The 19143-nt window shown below is 40.6% G+C and overlaps 3 protein-coding genes across 8 annotated transcripts in view; 1 reads left to right on the forward strand and 2 right to left on the reverse strand.

The window, feature by feature from the left end:
- Positions 1-7727, forward strand: part of LOC110377345 (ribosome-releasing factor 2, mitochondrial) — an 18167-nt gene extending 10440 nt beyond the window's left edge. Inside the window, exons 4-15 of the mRNA XM_064039628.1 lie at positions 215-352; positions 725-913; positions 1429-1616; positions 2069-2389; positions 2770-2859; positions 3413-3602; positions 3784-3939; positions 4851-5073; positions 5514-5631; positions 5957-6052; positions 6371-6517; positions 6927-7727. Of these exons, the coding sequence (XP_063895698.1) occupies positions 215-352; positions 725-913; positions 1429-1616; positions 2069-2389; positions 2770-2859; positions 3413-3602; positions 3784-3939; positions 4851-5073; positions 5514-5631; positions 5957-6052; positions 6371-6517; positions 6927-7088 (2018 nt within the window). The 3' untranslated portion in view covers positions 7089-7727. The remainder of the gene's footprint in view (positions 1-214; positions 353-724; positions 914-1428; positions 1617-2068; positions 2390-2769; positions 2860-3412; positions 3603-3783; positions 3940-4850; positions 5074-5513; positions 5632-5956; positions 6053-6370; positions 6518-6926) is intronic.
- LOC110377344 (AMP deaminase 2) lies at positions 7618-17016 on the reverse strand. The gene is made up of 17 exons (XM_064039626.1): positions 16802-17016; positions 15963-16125; positions 15159-15360; positions 14554-14661; positions 14158-14241; positions 13664-13865; positions 13240-13365; positions 12667-12865; positions 11675-11806; positions 11143-11306; positions 10893-11016; positions 10403-10569; positions 9913-10033; positions 9363-9536; positions 8878-8988; positions 8280-8417; positions 7618-7756 (listed from the first exon to the last, which is right to left on the reverse strand). Exons 1-17 carry the CDS (start codon positions 16921-16923, stop codon positions 7742-7744), a joined length of 2352 nt encoding a protein of 783 aa, XP_063895696.1. The 5' UTR covers positions 16924-17016; the 3' UTR covers positions 7618-7741.
- A 339-nt stretch (positions 17017-17355) lies between these two features.
- LOC110377376 (AMP deaminase 2) overlaps positions 17356-19143 on the reverse strand; it is a 48107-nt gene continuing 46319 nt past the window's right edge. For 5 of the 6 annotated variants that reach the window (XM_064039618.1, XM_064039621.1, XM_064039620.1 and 2 more), the window contains one exon: positions 17356-18399. In XM_064039618.1, coding sequence (XP_063895688.1) covers positions 18280-18399 — 120 coding nt within the window. In that variant the 3' untranslated portion in view covers positions 17356-18279. Of the gene's footprint in view, positions 18400-18975; positions 19010-19143 lie in introns of all 6 variants that reach the window. The other variant, XM_064039622.1, reaches the window with a different exon arrangement.

The raw sequence follows: 19143 nt of genomic DNA on the forward strand, positions 1-19143 counted from the left end.
AATAGAATAGTTAGTCCAAATGACCATTCTGCATTTTTTGAATATTTATTCTGTATGACTATTTCTTTTCATGTATAAGAACCATTGAAAGGTGTGGAGACAATGGTTTTGCCCAGCATTAAGACAGCTTGGGCTAAGAAAAAAAAAGACAAAACTTACAATATTTTTGTCTAGGATCTTGAACTGCTCTTAATCTTAAATCTCCTCTACACAGCTGCCGCTGTATCATTCCCATGGCAAGACAGTCAGATCAACCTGATAGACACGCCGGGACACATAGACTTCACCATGGAGGTGGAACAGAGCCTCGCTGTGCTGGACGGAGCTGTTATTGTGCTTGATGCTTCTGCTGGTGAGTCATGCATCATACACATAGATGAATTACAACAGGCAACTGGATATACAGTACCATATAAGCGTAAATAGTTTGAATAGATTATTATAAAGTCCGCACTAATTAAATAAGAATTTATGAAGATAGCGAATTGATGTCTTACCCAAACGCAGTAGTATTTTGTTAAGTAATACGTTTTTATCTATCTTTGGTCAAGCTAAGCTTCTCACCAAGATCTGTACGAAAAAAATCGATAGTTCTACACACATAAACGTTTTTAATTTTCCAATCCTTTTACATTAATTTACTCACACATTCAAGTTTGGTATTCTTTCTTGTAACTATCTTTATTACGAATCATCACATTATTTCTACCTTCTAACCTTCCAGGTGTGGAAGCCCAAACCCTCACCGTATGGCGTCAGGCAGCCGGATACCGCGTGCCTCGCATCCTGTACCTGAACAAGATGGACCGCGGCGACGCGAGCGCGGCCGCCTGCGCGAGCTCTGTGGCCGACAAGCTGCACGCGCAGCCGCTGCTGCTGCACACCGATGTTAGGCATGAGGGTCGGCTTATTGGTGAGTGGAAACTAGAGCTAGAGAATGTTTATATGTTCGTGTTTATGTGTGCATTCATGTAAGTAAATAAGGGAGTATATAGAGAGAGTAGATAGGAGAGTACATAAGGAAGCACATAATGGAGTTTATGGTGATAGCTCATAAGGGACTACCAAAGGAAATATTTACATAAGTACATAGGAGGAGTGTATAAAAATTTGAAATAATTTTGATGTCATAAGGAAATTAGGGTTGTAAGTGCATACTATAAAATCAAAGACTATATTGACGATAAGGATGAATGGCGTTAGGCCTGCATTGCACAAGTGGCTTCCCTGGCGACTGGCAGGCTGTCTGGGAATATCTTTGTACTCATCATACCTGTGGGTACCCACTACGGCAGATCTACCACTGGCACTGCGAATGACCTGTCTGACCATCGTTGAAAAGCAGCTTAAATCGAAAAGGCTTACTGCACATGTATAAGTATACGTTTCGACTGTAAAACCAGCCTAACGAACCATTATTACTTTCAGGCTTAATAGACCTAATAACACTAGAAGAAGTGATCTGGACACAAGGGCGCGGTCACAACATACTCCGGCGCAAGCTGACGGAGGCGGCTGACGGCCGCAAGTGGGAGGCAGCCGTGGCTGAACACAAGGAGCTGGTGGACACGCTGTCCGGCCTGGACGATATACTGGCTGACAGCATCATACAGCAGGTATAACTCCAGGCAGGTTAATCACTCCCGAAAATACTTCAGATTTCCAGCTGACTCCCAGTAGTTTTCTTGGGGACAACTAACCTACTCATGTAAAAACATTCAGGCTTATCCAGCCCCAACATCTGACCAAAGGATACATCTCGCCCTCGGGCCAGACTTGACGTGAGCGAGATGTCGACTAGCCTTTTATTTCATCAAACTTCGTCCTCTGCTCAAAAACTGAAACACAGTATTCAAATCGTATATGTGCAATTACTTACATTGAGCCAGATTATTTTATAAACATGCATCCAATATACCTAATTGTAATTTTTTACGTCAACACTTTGTATCATTGCGTCTTTGGCCAACTCATTGGCTATGGACGCAGCGATAGTGGGCCACCCACCACTCACACTGTTACAACCAAATATCAGGTTCTCTCTTTAATATACACAACTTTTTCCCAGGAAACCCTAGACATGAGCGCCAAAGACCTTCAAGACGCCATCCGACGATGTACCCTCGCCATGAAAGGCTTCCCCATCCTCTGCGGTAGTTCCTACAAGAACATCGGCGTCCAGACCCTGATGGACGGCATCATAGCTTACCTGCCCAGCCCTTCTGAGGGTCACAGGCTGTACCGGAGCTTCGGAACTGATTTAGCAGCAAGGGCCTTTAAAGTCCAGCATGATGATCAGAGAGGAGTGTTGACGTTTCTAAGGCTTTACAGTGGGGAAATCAGTAAGGGACAGAAGATTTATAATCTGGCCAGGGATAAGAGTGAACAGGTGAGTTGTATATTGTTGATTTGCTTTTGTATTTGGGTGATCAGTTTGATTTATTGGTGATTTGAAAATTGAGTAATAAGAGAAGTGGGAATTCAAAAGTTGAGGGTCAATTAAAAAAGGCATAAGGGTATCTCATAGAGGAATCAATGGTCACCATGCCAGACCTGGGTTTGATTCTCGGTAAGGTCGACGTTTGTGTGATGAGCATGCTTGTTGGTCGTGGTCTGGTTGTTATGTATTATAAATACGTATATATGAAGATATATGTAGTTTATCAGTTGTGTTAGCACTCATAACACAAGTTAATTAATAGGTTGCCATGGGCCTAATAAATGAAAAATCTGAAATTCTTACCTTTATTTTTTTTAATTATATATTAGACTGGAGCACTGTACGTGGCGTTGGCAGACGAGTACCGGCCGGTGGAGACGGTGACGGCCGGCAACATCGCCGTCGTCAGCTCGCTCAAGGTAACTGTCATGTTGGGTTCTTTTGTGACGTAGTGGTAAGTGGTAGTGTGAAGTTGTGACGTAATATGGAATGTAATAATGGTGCCATTATAGATCAGACATCATAAACGTATTATCGAACAATAAACATCTTTTTTTAGCAAGTTACTCCCGTCCTAATACTTCTAAATACAGGTTATTAGAAGACACGAAGTTTTTAAGTTATTCTACCTTATGTACGAGCACTCTTTTTCATGTATGTAACACTTTATTTATGTACCGACATTCTGTGTAAATAAACGTTTTCTATTTTCTATTTTTACCCAATCCAAAGTCGGAGAAGCAGTGACAGACTTTTGCCAACTTAAGGTCTATCCCTGTACTTTAAATTGCAAATACAAATTATCACTATCCGCTCTTAACACAATCCTTGTTGATGAACTTCATTCCTAAAACATATCTTTGGAACTCTTAAAATTATTACCAAAGTCTTTTGGACATCGAAATCTCTTACCAGAGCCAGTTGATAACCAGCCAAACCATTGCAGTACAATAACATATCCTAGTCCTCCAGGCTACCATGACGGGTGACCTGATAACGTCCACACAAGCAGCCGCCTCCCGCGCCAAGACCCAACTGGCAGAGATGCTGCAAGACCCTCAGAAGGTTGAGGAGCTGGTGCTGCCGGGAGCTCGCCAGAGGCTGCAGGCGATGGAGACGCAGCCTCAGAGTGAGGAGCTTGCTGATATGCTGTTGGGAATTGGTAAGAGATTTTCGAAATGATCAGTCATTGCTTGAAAAATTTATTCTCCTACTTTTGATGTATCTTATACTTTTGATCCCTATATCAGATATCTATGTTCCTAGGGTTATACAGAATTACATTGACCTTATTAGAATTCCTCAATGCTCCCTCAAGTTCACTAGTTTTTCTTCCTTACCAGGTACAACAGTCCCAGAACCAGTGTTCCTATGCTCCATCGAGCCTCCCAGCGTCTCCCAGCAGACAGCCCTGGAAGTGGCTCTAGCAGAGCTGCAGAGAGAAGACCCGAGCCTCAGGGTCACCACCGACGCCGACAGCGGACAGACAGTGCTCGCCGGTGCGTATGCTCTCCATCATCAGCTAGCAGCTGGCACAGCAGGAGCAATAAAGCCTTTTTAGGGTTCCGTAGCCAAAATGGCAAAAACGGAACCCTTATAGTTTCGTCATGTCCGTCTGTCCGTCTGTCCGTCTGTCCGTCTGTCACAGCCGATTTACTCGGAAACTATAAGTACTACAGTGATGAAATTTCATGGGAATATGTGTTGTATGAACCGCTACAAAAATATGACACTAAATAGTAAAAAAAAGAATTGGGGGTGGGGCCCCCCATACATGTAACTGAGGGATGAAATTTTTTTTTTCGATGTACATACCCGTGTGGGGTATCAATGGAAAGGTCTTTTAAAATGATATAAAGTTTTCTAAAAAACATTTTTCTTAAAGTGAACGGTTTTTGAGATATCAGCTCTCAAAGTCGTAAAAAGTATGTCCCCCCCCCCTCTATTTTTATAACTACGGGGTATGAAATTCTAAAAAAAATAGAGGTGATGCATGCTAATTAACTCTTTCAACGATTTTTGGTTTGATCAAAGTATCTCTTATAGTTTTTGAGATAGGTTGATTTAACTGTAATTTACGGAACCCTTCGTGCACGAGTCCGACTCGCACTTGGCCGGTTTTTTTATTTATTTATCTACATACATTTACCATTACAGGTTAACCCAATGCGGTAAATGTGCCTTATAAATTTTGTTCTTCTGGAAAAATTATGTCTTCGAAATTTTCGAATTGTTTTCAAGCTGAGGCCTCTCACTTTACTTTGTCGGAATTTGATTGTGATTTCAGAGTTTCCTGCATACGCTAAGCACATTAGGAACGTTAAGTTTATATTCATCAAGACTCTTTTCTCAATTATTTTAAGCTCTTTTACCACAAACTCTAAAATCTAACACCCTTCTCCGCACCCAGGAATGGGCGAACTTCACCTAGAAATAATAAAAGAACGCATAATTCGGGAGTACAAAATCGACGTGGAGCTCGGCCCCCTTCAGATCGCGTACCGAGAGACACTCGGGGGCTCCGCCAAGCAGACCCTGGCGGTGGACCGCAAGATAGCCGGGGCCAGGCAGGTGTGCAAGGTCGTCATGTCTGCGCAAATGGTTAAGGGTATCGCGCAGGATAAGATTTTGAAGTAAGTGGAACTGTTGTAAATAGCTTGACTTTCATCAGAACAAAACATTTCGACGTGGAGTTGAATATTTGAATAGGAGTACTGAATCTTTCGTGCACTTGATAGCTGTAAATTTTCAAGGGAATTGCGTTAAAAATGTTTTTTTTTATTTCTAAGGACTGTCAACTGCAAAAGAAGAAAAGATCAGACCATACTCAAAGTGATGTGTGGCATCTTGTGGGAACTTCTTTGTAAAGTACCTATGTATATGCCTATCAGATTAAAATATTTTTTTAATATGGACCAGTTTCTTTTGTTAGCAATTTCAAACGAACAAACTCATGCTAATCTGGAACTTACATTGACTTACTTCCTCTAATTTTATGCCCCTGGATACAATCCACTATGTCCTTGACCAGAGAAAACTATTGTCAAACCATTCTTCCACTAATATCTTCCAGACTAGACAAAAGCGGTGAGAGTGCAGCCAACCTGTCTCACCTGCACCCTCGACATCTGCAGGCCATCAGGCAGGGCGTCAGTACTGCACTCATGCACGGCGCTAAACTCGGATGTCCGGTATGTATTGAGAATGAATTTTAGTTCTTTATTGCCGGAAATAGCCAACGGTCCCATTATATGATCAGTCAAAACTTTTTCTAAAATAGAAGAAGATGAGTGGAACTATTCCTAAACTACCGTTTTATAATAAAGTGGCACCGGTGTAAGGTATATTTAAGGTCTTTTAGGGTATATTCTATAGAAGTATTTTTGAAACAGTTCTTCTTCCTCTAATTATGCTACTTACAGCTTTAGGAGATTGTTCACTTCTTCTTCATATATCTGGGATCTAACTCGATGGCAGTTAAAGATTTTATTTTCATACATGTATTGTCTTCATCAGGTAGTGTACGTGCGGGTGACACTCCACTGGTTTGAATACGGTCGCGGCACGTCTGACTCCGTCATCACTGCTGCTGTCGCGCAGTGCTTAAGAAAGGTAAACTTTAAGATACAATTTGGAAAGCTAAAGCTAAGCTTTTGGTTTAGTGTTTTTTATCTTCTTTCTCCATTTACTTTTCTCTCCAAGCCTTTTTTATTCAAAATGGATTAGGTTCCCAATTCGGATTTTTTATATTTTTTTCCTTACGATTGGTCGGGCAAAAATATATCCGTCGTTTAACAACAAAAAACAATTTTATATTTTTTTGATTAGAGAAAAAAAATTGCAAATTTCTCCTAAGTCCCATCTAACATAAAAAGTTTATCAAAATTCTGCATACACACTAACACGTTCCACGTCACACCATCTCCCCAGGTGTTCGAGGAGTCGGACCCCATACTCCTGGAGCCCCTCATGCAGCTGGAGGTGGTGTGCCCCGAGAGTCACTCGTCGCGCGTGATGGCAGACCTGGCGAGACGACGCACACAGATACAGCATATACACGTTAGACATCAGAATAAGGTAGGTAGACTGGTGTGAGGTTCTGACTTATAGAAAGAAGAAAGAAAGAAATATCCATCGATTTCGGTTTAGCAATATCTGTACTGCTGAATGGAATATCCTTATCCCCTTTCCACCCTGGAACCAGTTATGCCATAGAATTTCTCAGTTATGTTTTCAATTAGTTTTTTTTTTACAAATTACTATGTGTCAAGTTACTGAGTTGAAAGTAAGCAAAATAAAACCTGTAATTTCAACCTTGCCAAGATCTATTTTGGGAGGCTGTCAGGAGGATATTGATAACTTTTAAAAGTACCTATCAAGTCCATATTACTAGTGACCAAATTAAAATACCATCCATATTACACTTGCCTCTTCACAACACCAAACCAAACAGTTTTCACCATCATTTTATCCCTCTTGTCACCAGGTAATAGAATGCCTGGCCCCCCTCTCGGAGCTGCTGGGCTACTCCTCCACCCTGCGGTCCCTGAGCTCAGGGCTCGCCACCTTCTCCATGGAGTTCCACTCCTACAGCCAGATGGCGCCACTCGACGAGGAGAAGGCCATCAGAAGTATTACTGGATTTTAACTGGACTTAGGAAAATTTTAGAAAGGAATTTTTGACTTGAAGAAATGTGATCATTGAGCAGAAGTTTTATTTGTGTATAAGTTTGTAAATTGGTTATAAATGACCAGAAAATGAGATATGTGAGAACTATTACTGGAATACGAGTAAGTATTTGTCTAAAAACCTCATCAAAATCGGTTTATTCTATATTGTTATATAAAAATTACAATAAGGAACCAAAGAGTTCTTTGTAAGATTCAAATTCTGAGGTCTGAACTCTGAACCCCTATTAGATGTATGGCCTAACCATTTTGTGGCGCAGTTGACAGTTCTGTAAGTCAGTGTAAAAAAACAACTTTCCCTGGAAAATTGACAGTTGTCAACTGTACAAAAGATTTGGTACATCTGCATTTTACGTGTCTATAGAATATATTTCCAAACTTACGCACACGACTAGACCAATATCGCAGTTTACTGCATTAGTAAAATTGTAAATAAAACTAATGATAAATGTTTGTAGGTATTTATTAAGTTACGTTTCACAATTTGACTATGTTTTAAGTTGTGTATGTACAGTGATTATTGTATTGTTATGGTTATAATCAAGTACCGCGTCTGCTATTGACTATTAATATAATAATAAATATTTACTGTACAGTTTTGTTGTGTTTTTCTTAAAACTTTGGTGCCTGCAACAAAATAATTCGTCTTTTAGTAATTACACTTCGATCTTCAATCCATCTACTAGTCATTTTCACCATCAATCCCCAATCCTTAGTGACAATATTGACAGCACGCAAAATTAAAGAGAAAAAAGAACGAAAGTTAATAAAGTTGAAATTCAAATGATGAATGTTTCAAAAAGTTCTATAGTCGTAAGGTGTTGTACTTTAAATTAACCCCTTGTATGCGCAGATCCACCCGAGACACAATGGATTTTTTATTGTTCTCTAATTACCGCCATTGAAGAGGTTAAATCGTTCTTGAATTTTCAACTTTATGTTCATACCATTAAGTTACATTTTCTGTCTTCAAAAATACCTTGCCCTGAAGCTCTTAACTTTAAAGTGACTTTAAAGTCACTTGATAAAAGTTAGGGCAAATTAACTAATGTCACGAAATTAACAGTCAAGGATTCATGAAGACTTTTAGTGAATATGGACAAAAAGCTTGCAAAGGCCTACTTGCACCAAAAAAAAAGTAAAATCTTACCCGGAACAAGTTCTCGAGCTCATCCATCCAGGTCTCGTGTCGGAACGATATCCGCACGTCGGGCACGTTGGTGTGCGTGATGTCGTTCCCGTCCGGACCCTCGCGCAGGTACTCCGGGCCCAGCCAGTGCTGCTTCAGCTGAGCATATAGAAGAATTGTTAAAAATTGAGAAAAGCTTTTAGATTGGCTTTTGTTCTAAATAAGAAAATATTGTCGGTTAGACCAGAAGGTAGAAATTGGAATTTTGGCTCAACAACAAAATTACAACGGCAGTCGATTAGGTTTAGGAAACACTATTTATTTTCTGCAATTCCACCTGCGTCCCGAAAGTACTACCTCACGCAACCGGATAAAAAAAGCCTATTATGCCCTTTCAGAGGTTTCCTGAGACTATTTGTCGTGTCACAATGCGATTTATTAGTTTTGATGTAGAAGCAAGACAAAGACGAGACGAGAGTTACTTTCGCAATTATAATATTACGAAGAATTTGACATTATAGACTCTGGTAAATAGTTAAGGCGTGTCGCAAAGCTACTGCTACAAGTCACTGAATGTATGGTATTCAGCTACAAACTCCCAGTTTACAGGCAAACCCACCTCATGCGGAAAGCCAGACATGATGACGGAGTTCCTGGCCAGCTCGCACATGTCGCACGCGCTGAGCTTCCACGCCTGCGCGGCGATACTATACTCTTCCATCAGCGCCTCCTGCAATTTGATACCAGAAGCTTATAAGCCAAATACTCTTCGAGACTTATGAAGTTTACTGTTCTGGTCACCGTAAGTCATTCATTGAGATATTGATAGCTGATTGATCTTAAGGAAAGGTCGTATTCGTAGGCTTTGACCAGTACCTAGTTATAGTAGTCCGGACAAACCTGAAGTTTTGAAACTATCAAAAGCCTAGAATCGACATTGGCAACCATAATAAACGATAGGTAATTCTTGATAGGACTTGGAACAGAAACAGATAGGCTATCATTATTTTCGAAGCACATATCCAAAGTACCCAAAAACAAAACAGCGAGGAATCGAAATGTGCGGTCCCTAACGGCAGATCCCATATGAAAATCTCGACAAACCTTAGTGTAATGAAACTGCAGAGGGTCGTCAGTACTGAGCGTGACCCTGAGTCCTCGCGCGAAGTACTCCGGCAGCGGGTTGCGATGGTACCTCAGGAACAACGAGTTGTTGCTCAGAGGAGACATCGCTATGAACACCTGCGCTAAGTAGTACATGTACTGAAGGACTGGTACCTGGAAACATATGCAAAAAATGGATTGAAAATCTTCTTCATCATCTTTGTTGTCATACTTTTGACAGAGCGGTCGTGGTTGTCATCATCGACAAGTTTTCTGACGCTCCCAAATATTTATTTATGTTTACTATTCTCAAATTTTAAGAAGATTATCCTTAGCTTGCAACAGAACTCCAAAAAATTCGCGACTTTCGTTGTGGGCTTGAGGTTGAGAAATGTACCTAAGGACCAATCACTAACCACCCAACGAGCACAATCATTTACAGTGCACTGTGGCTGAGAAATTGACCATTTTACAACACTACTCAATTTTGGTACTGATCATACATGGGAGTAGGGCTTGGCTTACGTAGACCTATACTTAGTAAACCTACCTTCCTCAACATGAGGCCGTGAGATATATTTTCAGAGAGCAGGAACGCCGCGGACAAATGGACCGGGGGTCCCGCTTCTCCGCAATGGGGTCGGAGGACAAATGTGTTCAGTCCTTGTTCCCTGTGAATGTAATCATCAGTTAAAACTCACACCAGGATATAGTGGATGCAGTGGAAAACGAAAATGGCATTTTCAATATGCTTGAAAACTCAAAGCTATAGCTACCGACCATGACAAATTATGTATATCATGACTGGACATTTAAAAAGCAATTTCGATAGCGAAGTCTTACAACTGACCGAGTATTGCAGTAGAAGTTGAAGGAACTAAGAATAGGACTTTGAATGGTGGAATACAGTTTTTTCAACCGCCGCAGGCTATGTTGTGGTGAGAAATGTGGAATATGCTTTAAGAAAGGTATTGAGGATGAATGTGGATAGCTGACGTTTGAAAGACGCTATGTCTGTACAGAGTTATAAATATACTTACTTCCTCAACTGGTTAAGCACGCTCATGTTGGCGTACATGTAGTACAGATAATATGCGTAGGGCGGGTTCTCTTCGTCGTCCCACATCTCAGGAGTCTTCATGTTCTCCACTATATTTGAGATCTCGGGCTTCGACTCGTCGTCTACGCTGTCGAAGCCGATCACGTGCTAGAAAATGGTGACCTGATAAATCTAAGAGACACAGACCACTTCTGAATTTTGGACTTAGTAACAATGCAGGTGTTTTGCAGTAGGCAGTTGTAAGTATGTAAGAGATATGAGATGAGAGTCATCCCAAGTCTTAGATTGTACAATTAAATAGGCAAAAGAGACATTTCATATCATGTCTTCTCTCACACTTACTCGCAATATCTGAAAATAATAATAATTATAGAAGAGTTAAATAAGCGTAAAGAAATGCATTCTTTTACAAAAAAACACTTATAATACCTACGAGTCGTTGCTTGTAATATATTAGGCAGCTAGTGTACCGTGAGAAACTTGTGCAGGTCGGGGTTGGAGCTGGGGTTGACGGAGACTCGGAACAGCGGCTCGAACAGATTGGTCAGGAACTCCTGGAAGTTCTTTATGAGCTTCTTGTAATGGTATATATCACTGAAGAACAAGAGAATGTGTTTAATTATGTTCTAGTTGTAAGTCAGGGTGGAAAGGTGAATCCGTATGAACCCAATAGTACTCAAAATTACTTTCACGAGTTGATGAAGACAAATGCAGACTTACTAAAGCCTCGGAACTTGCACAAGCCACCTAACATGCGGGGAGTGGACATCATTCTTCAGCGCCCACGAGGCGAGCTTGTTCCACTCGCTCGCTCGCTTGCAGTAGATGGAGATGCGAGGCTCCGCGAACGTGTACCTACTCTCCTGAAGTTCTTGCATCACCTCCTGCCAATGTAACAGGAAATAGAAACTGTTTTTATAGAACCTCTTTCCAGGTCCAGGTTCTGGGTCTGGGTCAGGGTTCTGTCCAGGTGCGTTAGGTTTATTTAGGGTGCATCTACAAGGTGCAAGAGCACGCGGGTGAGTATTTTGCTTTGGTACACGCGCGAGTCGCTGAGCCCGCAAGTTTTTAAAATGCATGTAACCTGCGCATGTGCCTCAACATGCGCAAGCTATTTGCACCGTGTAGATGCACGATTAACCACAAGAAGCAAGCGGAAGCCAGTTATCAATCAAAATTCAGTTTTTCGCGAATTTCAGAATTACATTTCCGACTTCACGATATTTCAAAGTACTGATAAAAAGCAAAATACCTTAATAATCATAGCGAAGTACTTCCCGTTCATGTAGTTGTCAGTCTTGAGGAACACCTCTCTCAGAGAGCTCTCCCCCACCGGGTTGTACTTCGAGTTGAACTTGTCGAAACGGAGGAATGTATTGCGATCCTGTTATTACAAAACATTTCAGTGATCAAAAACTTAATATTTCAGTAAAAAAAAAACTTGAGCAAGAAATCCAGCAATTACGCCGTATATAGGTATAAGAAGTGGGCAGATGAATATGAACGTCAATCAATCAATCAATCATTTTATTTATCATCATCAAGAACAAGAATATGGTAGTACACGCTTCATTGGAAATAGAGACTGGTGTCTGTGGTAGGTTGATCCTGTAATACAGAACATAGGATAGACGTATTGACGTGTAACTTTGGTGAATTCGCAAGAGAACTATTGCATCTTTTGTGTTATAATAATTAATATTGTGTTGTTTTTATTATACTACTATTTGTCTGTTTTTATGTTTAATTTTAAAGCCTTTATTATTTTTTATTGTATGTTCTATTTTCCTGTTTAATTTTTATGTTTTGATGTTGTTGTGCATTGGCGTTATCTATATGTTTTCAGTTATTATTTTGTAGTATTGTGTCCCGTCTATCGCATTAGGTTAAGATAAACCTGTAATGGTAGATAGTGGTGTAAATAAATAAATAAAATAACCACAATGGACGGAACACCAGGCTTACCCTCCGCCGGAACGTGGACGGATATAGTGGAAGAGGAAGAACAAAGGAACGATGGATGGATTTTGTGAAGGTAGATATGGTAAGAAAGAATGTTACTTGTGAGATGACGGCAGATAGAAGAGTATGGAAGGAGAAAACATGCTGCGCCGACCCCAAATAAAAATTGGGATAAGGGCAAGAGGATGATGATGATATAAGAAGTGTCGACTGTCAACTTTTGCTTTATCAACGTGACAAAATATAGTTACCTAAAATACATTTAAGTACTACAATTCGTACCGCATGCACATCAAGAATGTCCACGTTCAGATCGTAGGCATCCAGTTGCATCTCTTCGAAGACAGTCCTGAGGGTCATTGGGATGCCCTCACGGATGTTCACCACCACGTCTGCCTGAGACCTCAGGATACGCTTGATGAAGCGGAGCAGATGCTTCTGGTTCATGCACGACGCCGCGTGAATGTGGGTGTCTACTTTCCTGCCGACAATTGGTTTGGACACTCATTTTATGTCCTCTACATACTATATGACGATTTGCTCTAGATTCTAGATAGACATTACGACATTTAACTTCTGTTCTTACTACCTATGATCTGAACATTCAAATCAACGTCATCGTGCTGTACAAAACTCAAAGAAAAGCTGGCTGATTTCTTAATTAAATATAATTAATAGTTTAAAAAACACGTTGTCATTATAGTCATCAAAACTCAGAACGTAGACAAAATTTCATTTTAATCGAAGACCGAAAAGTGGGTCATAAAGAGTTTCTTGAGAAGTTACATGAGACGCTAATATAATATGAGCATGTTAAAAACACTTGAAATACATTGGCCGTTATGAATCCCTTACTTGACATTGTAGAAGTCTCGATGAGGCACAGCCTTCTGCAGCGCCAGCTCGTGCAGCTCGTTGAGCAGCACGTGCATGTTGAACTTGGACGACAGGTACGACAGACGACGGTAGCAGAACGACTTACTGTTCAACAGAAGTTTCAACAAAATCAGTATAAGGTCGTATACAGAAAAAAGCTGGCAACCAGGTCTGTTCTGTAGCAGTTACAGAATGGACCTGCTTATGTTGGCTTTATGTAGCTGGTAATAGACCAGCGCCGATAGCGATGGTAGATCGGCGCCGACAGTGCCTTCAAGGGTAAATCCACCTCTGAACCAACCAAGCAATGGATTTGAAGGTGAGATTATAAATCAACGAAAAAGGGCTTTAACAGTAGCTATCTAGAGATTTATCAGAAAAAAACATTCCTGAAGCAACTCACAGGGGTCCATCGCAGATCATGAGCTGCATCTGGGCCAGGTCTTCAGCGTACTGCTTGAAGGGTATAGCTGCGAAGGGTAACGGCCTCATGGCATCCAGGTCTTCCTGGTTGCGGTAGAGCGCCATCACGCCATCCTCCCACTGGTAGATGTAATGCTGGTCGGGAGGGTTGGGACAGGCCCAGGGATCCAGCTCCATCAATTCTAATGAGGAACACATATTTTAATATCACGAATAGGTTGAAGAAATTAGATACATGTTGTTATCTGGGGCTCAATACGTATTGTTATTGATGATATTAAAATGAAATATGTTGAAGATCACTAATCACTACAGTTCAAATATCGCTTGTGAAGGATGCCTCCGACCCCTTCCTTCGAGGCAAAGACACCTGATGATGTGGATATGACTTAAGTATGTCATGATTAGTCATGAATGTAAATTATAACGTCCCAAACGAAGATGCTTAACAATAATAAAGAGTATGAAACTAACTGGCTATAGTCGGCAGTTCCTCGTAGCTCTCGGTGACTCCTCGCAACGCATCCGTGGACTTCGCTGGTAAACCCGTAGCCATCACTACAACGTGAAAAACAAACATTAAGTAACAACAAATATTTTGGAACACAATGTGAGTTATTTTTACGCTGTGATTCTGAAATTACTAGAACTCAACGCCATCTGTTATCGAATAGCGGTACTAAACTACGAACATTGTTGACTTTTAGTTTCATGTAGTATAGAGCACCTCTAGTAAATAAGTAATGTTAACAGAAGAGAGATTTTGTCTAAAAAAAGGAGAATGACTTCTGTCTGTCTGTATGTCGCCAGACTTGATTCCTGAAGTACATAAGTTGTCAACGTTTGCCAGAAGAGCGACATAAAACTTACTTCTGTTTTCTGAGCGTTGTGGAGTCATTTCAGAGAGCTTTGTATTCGGCCTCACCAGCTCATCCGAGGAACACGTCGTCAGCTGCATGTATCGGTCAGCAATTACACCTGAAAATATAACAAATGTGTTCCCTCTGTACGTACCTACATAATAGTCTTTATTTCTAGGATGTAACAACAACGTCGGTAGTTTTTTAAGGTGTATTTGAAACACGACTGACGTGATAGTGGCGAAGAAAATCCACGTGCAAGAACGTTGATGAAAATAGAGAGAATAACTATGGATAGAGAGAGGATTTTTGCCTATCAGGGATAAAAATAGACCAATGTTTGGTAACGTCTGCTTTCGTGGTTTAATATGATATAACTCACTATCCTATAAGCCGAATGCATCTTGACAGATGAGCCAACATCGTCACCAAGTGGCTACCACAGGATGGCCATCGCAGGCGGGGCAGGCCCCGAAAGAGATGGCGGGATGACCTGGATGGTGGGACGACCTACAACCCTGATTGGTGGGAGGACTCAAAAGATCGAGAGGTGTGGAGGCAAAATGGGGAGGCCTTTGCCTAGCAGTGGGATAGTACGGGCTAAAAAAAACTCACTATCCTTGTTAATAGCATCTATTTCGCTGTAGTCTGCGTCATCTAACTTGATGTTGGAGAACCTTTCTCGATCCTTCTGGCTATTGAGGTACGTGTGTAGCATCGGGGAGAAGTTCTGATTGGAGTTGATCATGTACCGCTGTCGGAAGCCCAGGGCTTGCAGCAGCAGCTGGGCCGAACGGATCAGGTCCTCTAGAGGCACCTGGTTTCAACAAAATTAGTTAGTCACGCTGAAGTTTGCTGGGGTCTTTTTAGAAGTAAGCATTGTAGTATTGGTCTCAGGTAGTTCAGGTCAAAATAACGATAAATAAGCATGTGCAATTTTTCACATAATCTTATCATTTATCGTCATTTTGTCAAACGAAAATCTTAATCTACTGCTTAACTTTCTTCTCTAAATAACTACTACGGAACAATCAGTTCTTCCTGATCTTAAATATTTATTCAAGAATTCCTTCAAATGAAAGAGTGAAAACCAATTAAGTTATGGACACTGTCTTGTATACGATTCGGATGAAAATCAAAATCAAAACTCATTTATTCGAACTTGGCTGCAAAACAGCACTTTTCGAACGTCAAAAATTTTTTTTTTTGTGGGGCCTAATCAATCAATCAGTATTCACATTGTGTCGTCCGATTAAAAAATCATTGAAATTTTATTCAGTCGAAGCCAACAGTAAGCAAGCAACTGGAGCTCGGCACTCGAGCAATCAATCAGAAACGTAATGAAGTAGTTGTTCCTTGGTGAATAATTCTTCCCGACATTCTAGTGTAGTGCTACTTACGGTGAGAAAGTATACGAACCCCGGTGACATGTATCCCGCTGACGGAGACGCGTTGGAAGCGCACCTCGTCGCCAGTGGTCGTGCTGTCTCCGGGAGCCCGCACGCGCGTGCGGTTGCAGTCCCGCGCGGCCACGCGACTCATCTCCTTCAGGTTGCGCACAGAGGGCCCGCCCGCTGGGTCCCTATGTCAAATGTTACGCTAGTGGATCTAGTACTTATGACAGAACTATTTAAAACATGACGATGTTTTTAACTGACTTAAATACCTACCAAGAATAAAGCGTTCCTCGATTTGTCTCATCCATATTATTTTATATCAGCTCTCTACCCTACTTTCCTTTTTGTCACAATCCATCCAAAGGTTGTCTGTAAGAGATCGCTTTTAGCGATAAGACCGCCCATTGTGTCACCAACTTCAAAATTTTTGTTTATTCTTGTTGATTTTTTATTGGTGTGCATAATAAAGATTATATCTATCTATCTATCTATCTATCTTTGCTCTAATTATATCAGTTGTATCAGTACACATTTCAATTCTACACGAGAACACAAAAGTATAGTATTCATTACTATCTGTATCTGAAACGGCCTAAACTGTATTTTTGAACCGGAGTCCTCCATAAGGCAAAAATGGAGCTGTGTACGTGGACGAGATGTTCGAATTGGCTCCAGAATACCAGAGCTCTACGCCTGGGTAGGCTTTCTTTGACAGGAACGGACTTTGTCTGCCTACATCAATAAATGAGTCAGTATTATATTAATTTAATGTGTTACTTATGATGTTTTCTTGGAATCAATTTTGGTGGAACCTAGCCACAATATGATATGGATACACAAATAATATTCGTGTTAGGTTACCCTGGTACGCGTGACTTGGTCCATTTCTTGTATTCCTTGTGGGGCCCCGTGACCACGGTCATCTTGGACATCTTAGATGTCGTGGCCTGGGTGTTGGACCGTGCATTGTGTGCCCGCCTCATCGTGCTAGTTTTGTTACTACACCATTAAATTTTATCCCATTTTCGCGGCACTTGTCAGAGGGTGCACGCTGCGGGTGACAAGAGTTTGAATGCGTTTTGGACATGACAGGACCTTTTTAATGTCGTCTATTGATGATAACTAAAGAGGTTTATTTATTTGTCGATACCTGCACTCTTTGTGATTTATTTTCTAGACTTATTCATACCCTGTTATGAAATAAACAAATGGGTTTTTTTGGAGGGTTTGGACTCATCTGCTTTACAGGGCTTACTCTTTGGGCTTACCTGGGATTCGAACCGGTCTGATATAAGATTTTGACGATTTCAGACATCACATCACGACGACACATCTAGATAGTAACATCACAATACAGAAAAAAAACACTGTGGTCAAAACGAATTAAAGACCTTGCGTAAATAAAACTTCAAGAATTCTCACGATAATATTTTATTTAAGTAGTAAATAATTCATAATAATATATCAAACTTAATGCACGATACTGAAGGCAAGTTACATTTGCGAAATATAAAGAATTTTGTTCTAAAGCCACGTCCTTACAGGCAGGCTAGCTGCTAGAGCCTAGGCCCTAGAGAATTAAATCGCGCCTCGCCATAGATCACTTTAATAGTTACTACGGTCTAGCTCAGAAACGAACAAGTGTGTTTGCATGCAAGCCAGGCGGCTAGTCATTCGCCAGGCAACTACTTAGTCAGGCGCCAAGCGCTCAAGGCGGCCATAATAAGTCCTTAATAGTTTTCGTTTCGAGCACTTTTCCTATGATTTAAATCACTCCGTGCGGACGTGGCCTTACTTATTATTTATACACATAAAAACATCCTATAAAATGCAAGAACTATACTTAAAAAAGTTTTAAACAATCGTGTAGGCTAACTCGGCACACTGTGCATTTACCTAATGAAACACAGCACAAAACAAGTATGTAATAATACTTTAACTTTGAACTTAGCACTAGACATGATTTAGTAAGTTCAACAAAATTTTAGGGCCACGATTTCTTATTTGCAAACATTTTTAATTTGGACAAAAATAATTAAGTATCTTATCTTCAAAATATTTATTAACTATGTAGGTGCTGCTACATAGTTAAAGTTCTACATAGTTTAAAGCACTGGTACTCAGCTACATCCGGTTTGGCTGGAAGCCGACCCCAACCAACATAGTTGGGAAAAAGGCTCCAAAGGCAAAAAGGTAGGTGCACCTGTTTCAAGCCTATAACGTATAGGTAAGGCATATTTGATCACATAACAGTATCAAAATAGTTCCCATGTCTGAACCTCTTTCTTTCCCATTTAATATTTCCTATACGTTACGTTAATTTTTTCAAATCTGGAACTTTAAACAAGTGAAGGTCTCTTCAGGCTGACGATGGGGGCCTTCAGGTTGGGGATGGCGGGGGACACTCCCCCGTTGGTGCCGCTGAACGTCATGGGGGCCTCGGGCAGCGTGAAGCGACACTGTGGACGTTAGTGCCATGGGGTGAGGAGATTAATATCAAATGGGTTTAGGTAAATACAAGATTGAGGTGAATGACGATAGTAGGAATATGGATTCTAAACTACTCGTACAAATTATGATTTAGGAGTTCCATTTCAGTATGATTCAGGGTTTGTGTTCATTTTAGTTTATCGTTTAGAAAAATCTCGAAAGTAAATAAAGGTGGTAGGAGTCCCAAAATGAAGACTAGGTCTTGGATAATTTGAACCAATTCAACGAAACTAAATTAGTACATATTTCTTCAATACTTACCATTGCAAACTGGAGATACATTATGTTATGATAGCACACAGTTATTTACAAATTAATTACAGGTGAAAAACTCTGTCTACTCTTTCCTTTGGGAATACTTTAGTGGGTCTGTTATTGTTATCTTAGTATTTTTGGGGAATACTTTCAAAATTGAGGTTGAGCTATCCCTGATGATGGCCATATAGAACAAAATTACCAAACAGTTTCGTCCCAAAGAAACGTTGCTACTGAAGTAAATGCCATTAACACAAATGATGATGGTGACACACACAAACACCCTGTACCTTAGAAGAAGAGTGGTGAGCCACACCGCTTTAGCTACAGACAAATATTTATACACTTTAGAACCTCATAATACTTCCAAGAAGACGAGATCAAAACGGAAGACGTGGTGTATCAAAGATAAACGAATGTACTAGAAGGCAACGTTTTCAGCTAATGGAAGAAAGATT

The sequence above is a fragment of the Helicoverpa armigera genome, chromosome 20, assembly GCF_030705265.1.
Source record: "Helicoverpa armigera isolate CAAS_96S chromosome 20, ASM3070526v1, whole genome shotgun sequence".
Classification (NCBI taxonomy): domain Eukaryota; kingdom Metazoa; phylum Arthropoda; class Insecta; order Lepidoptera; family Noctuidae; genus Helicoverpa; species Helicoverpa armigera.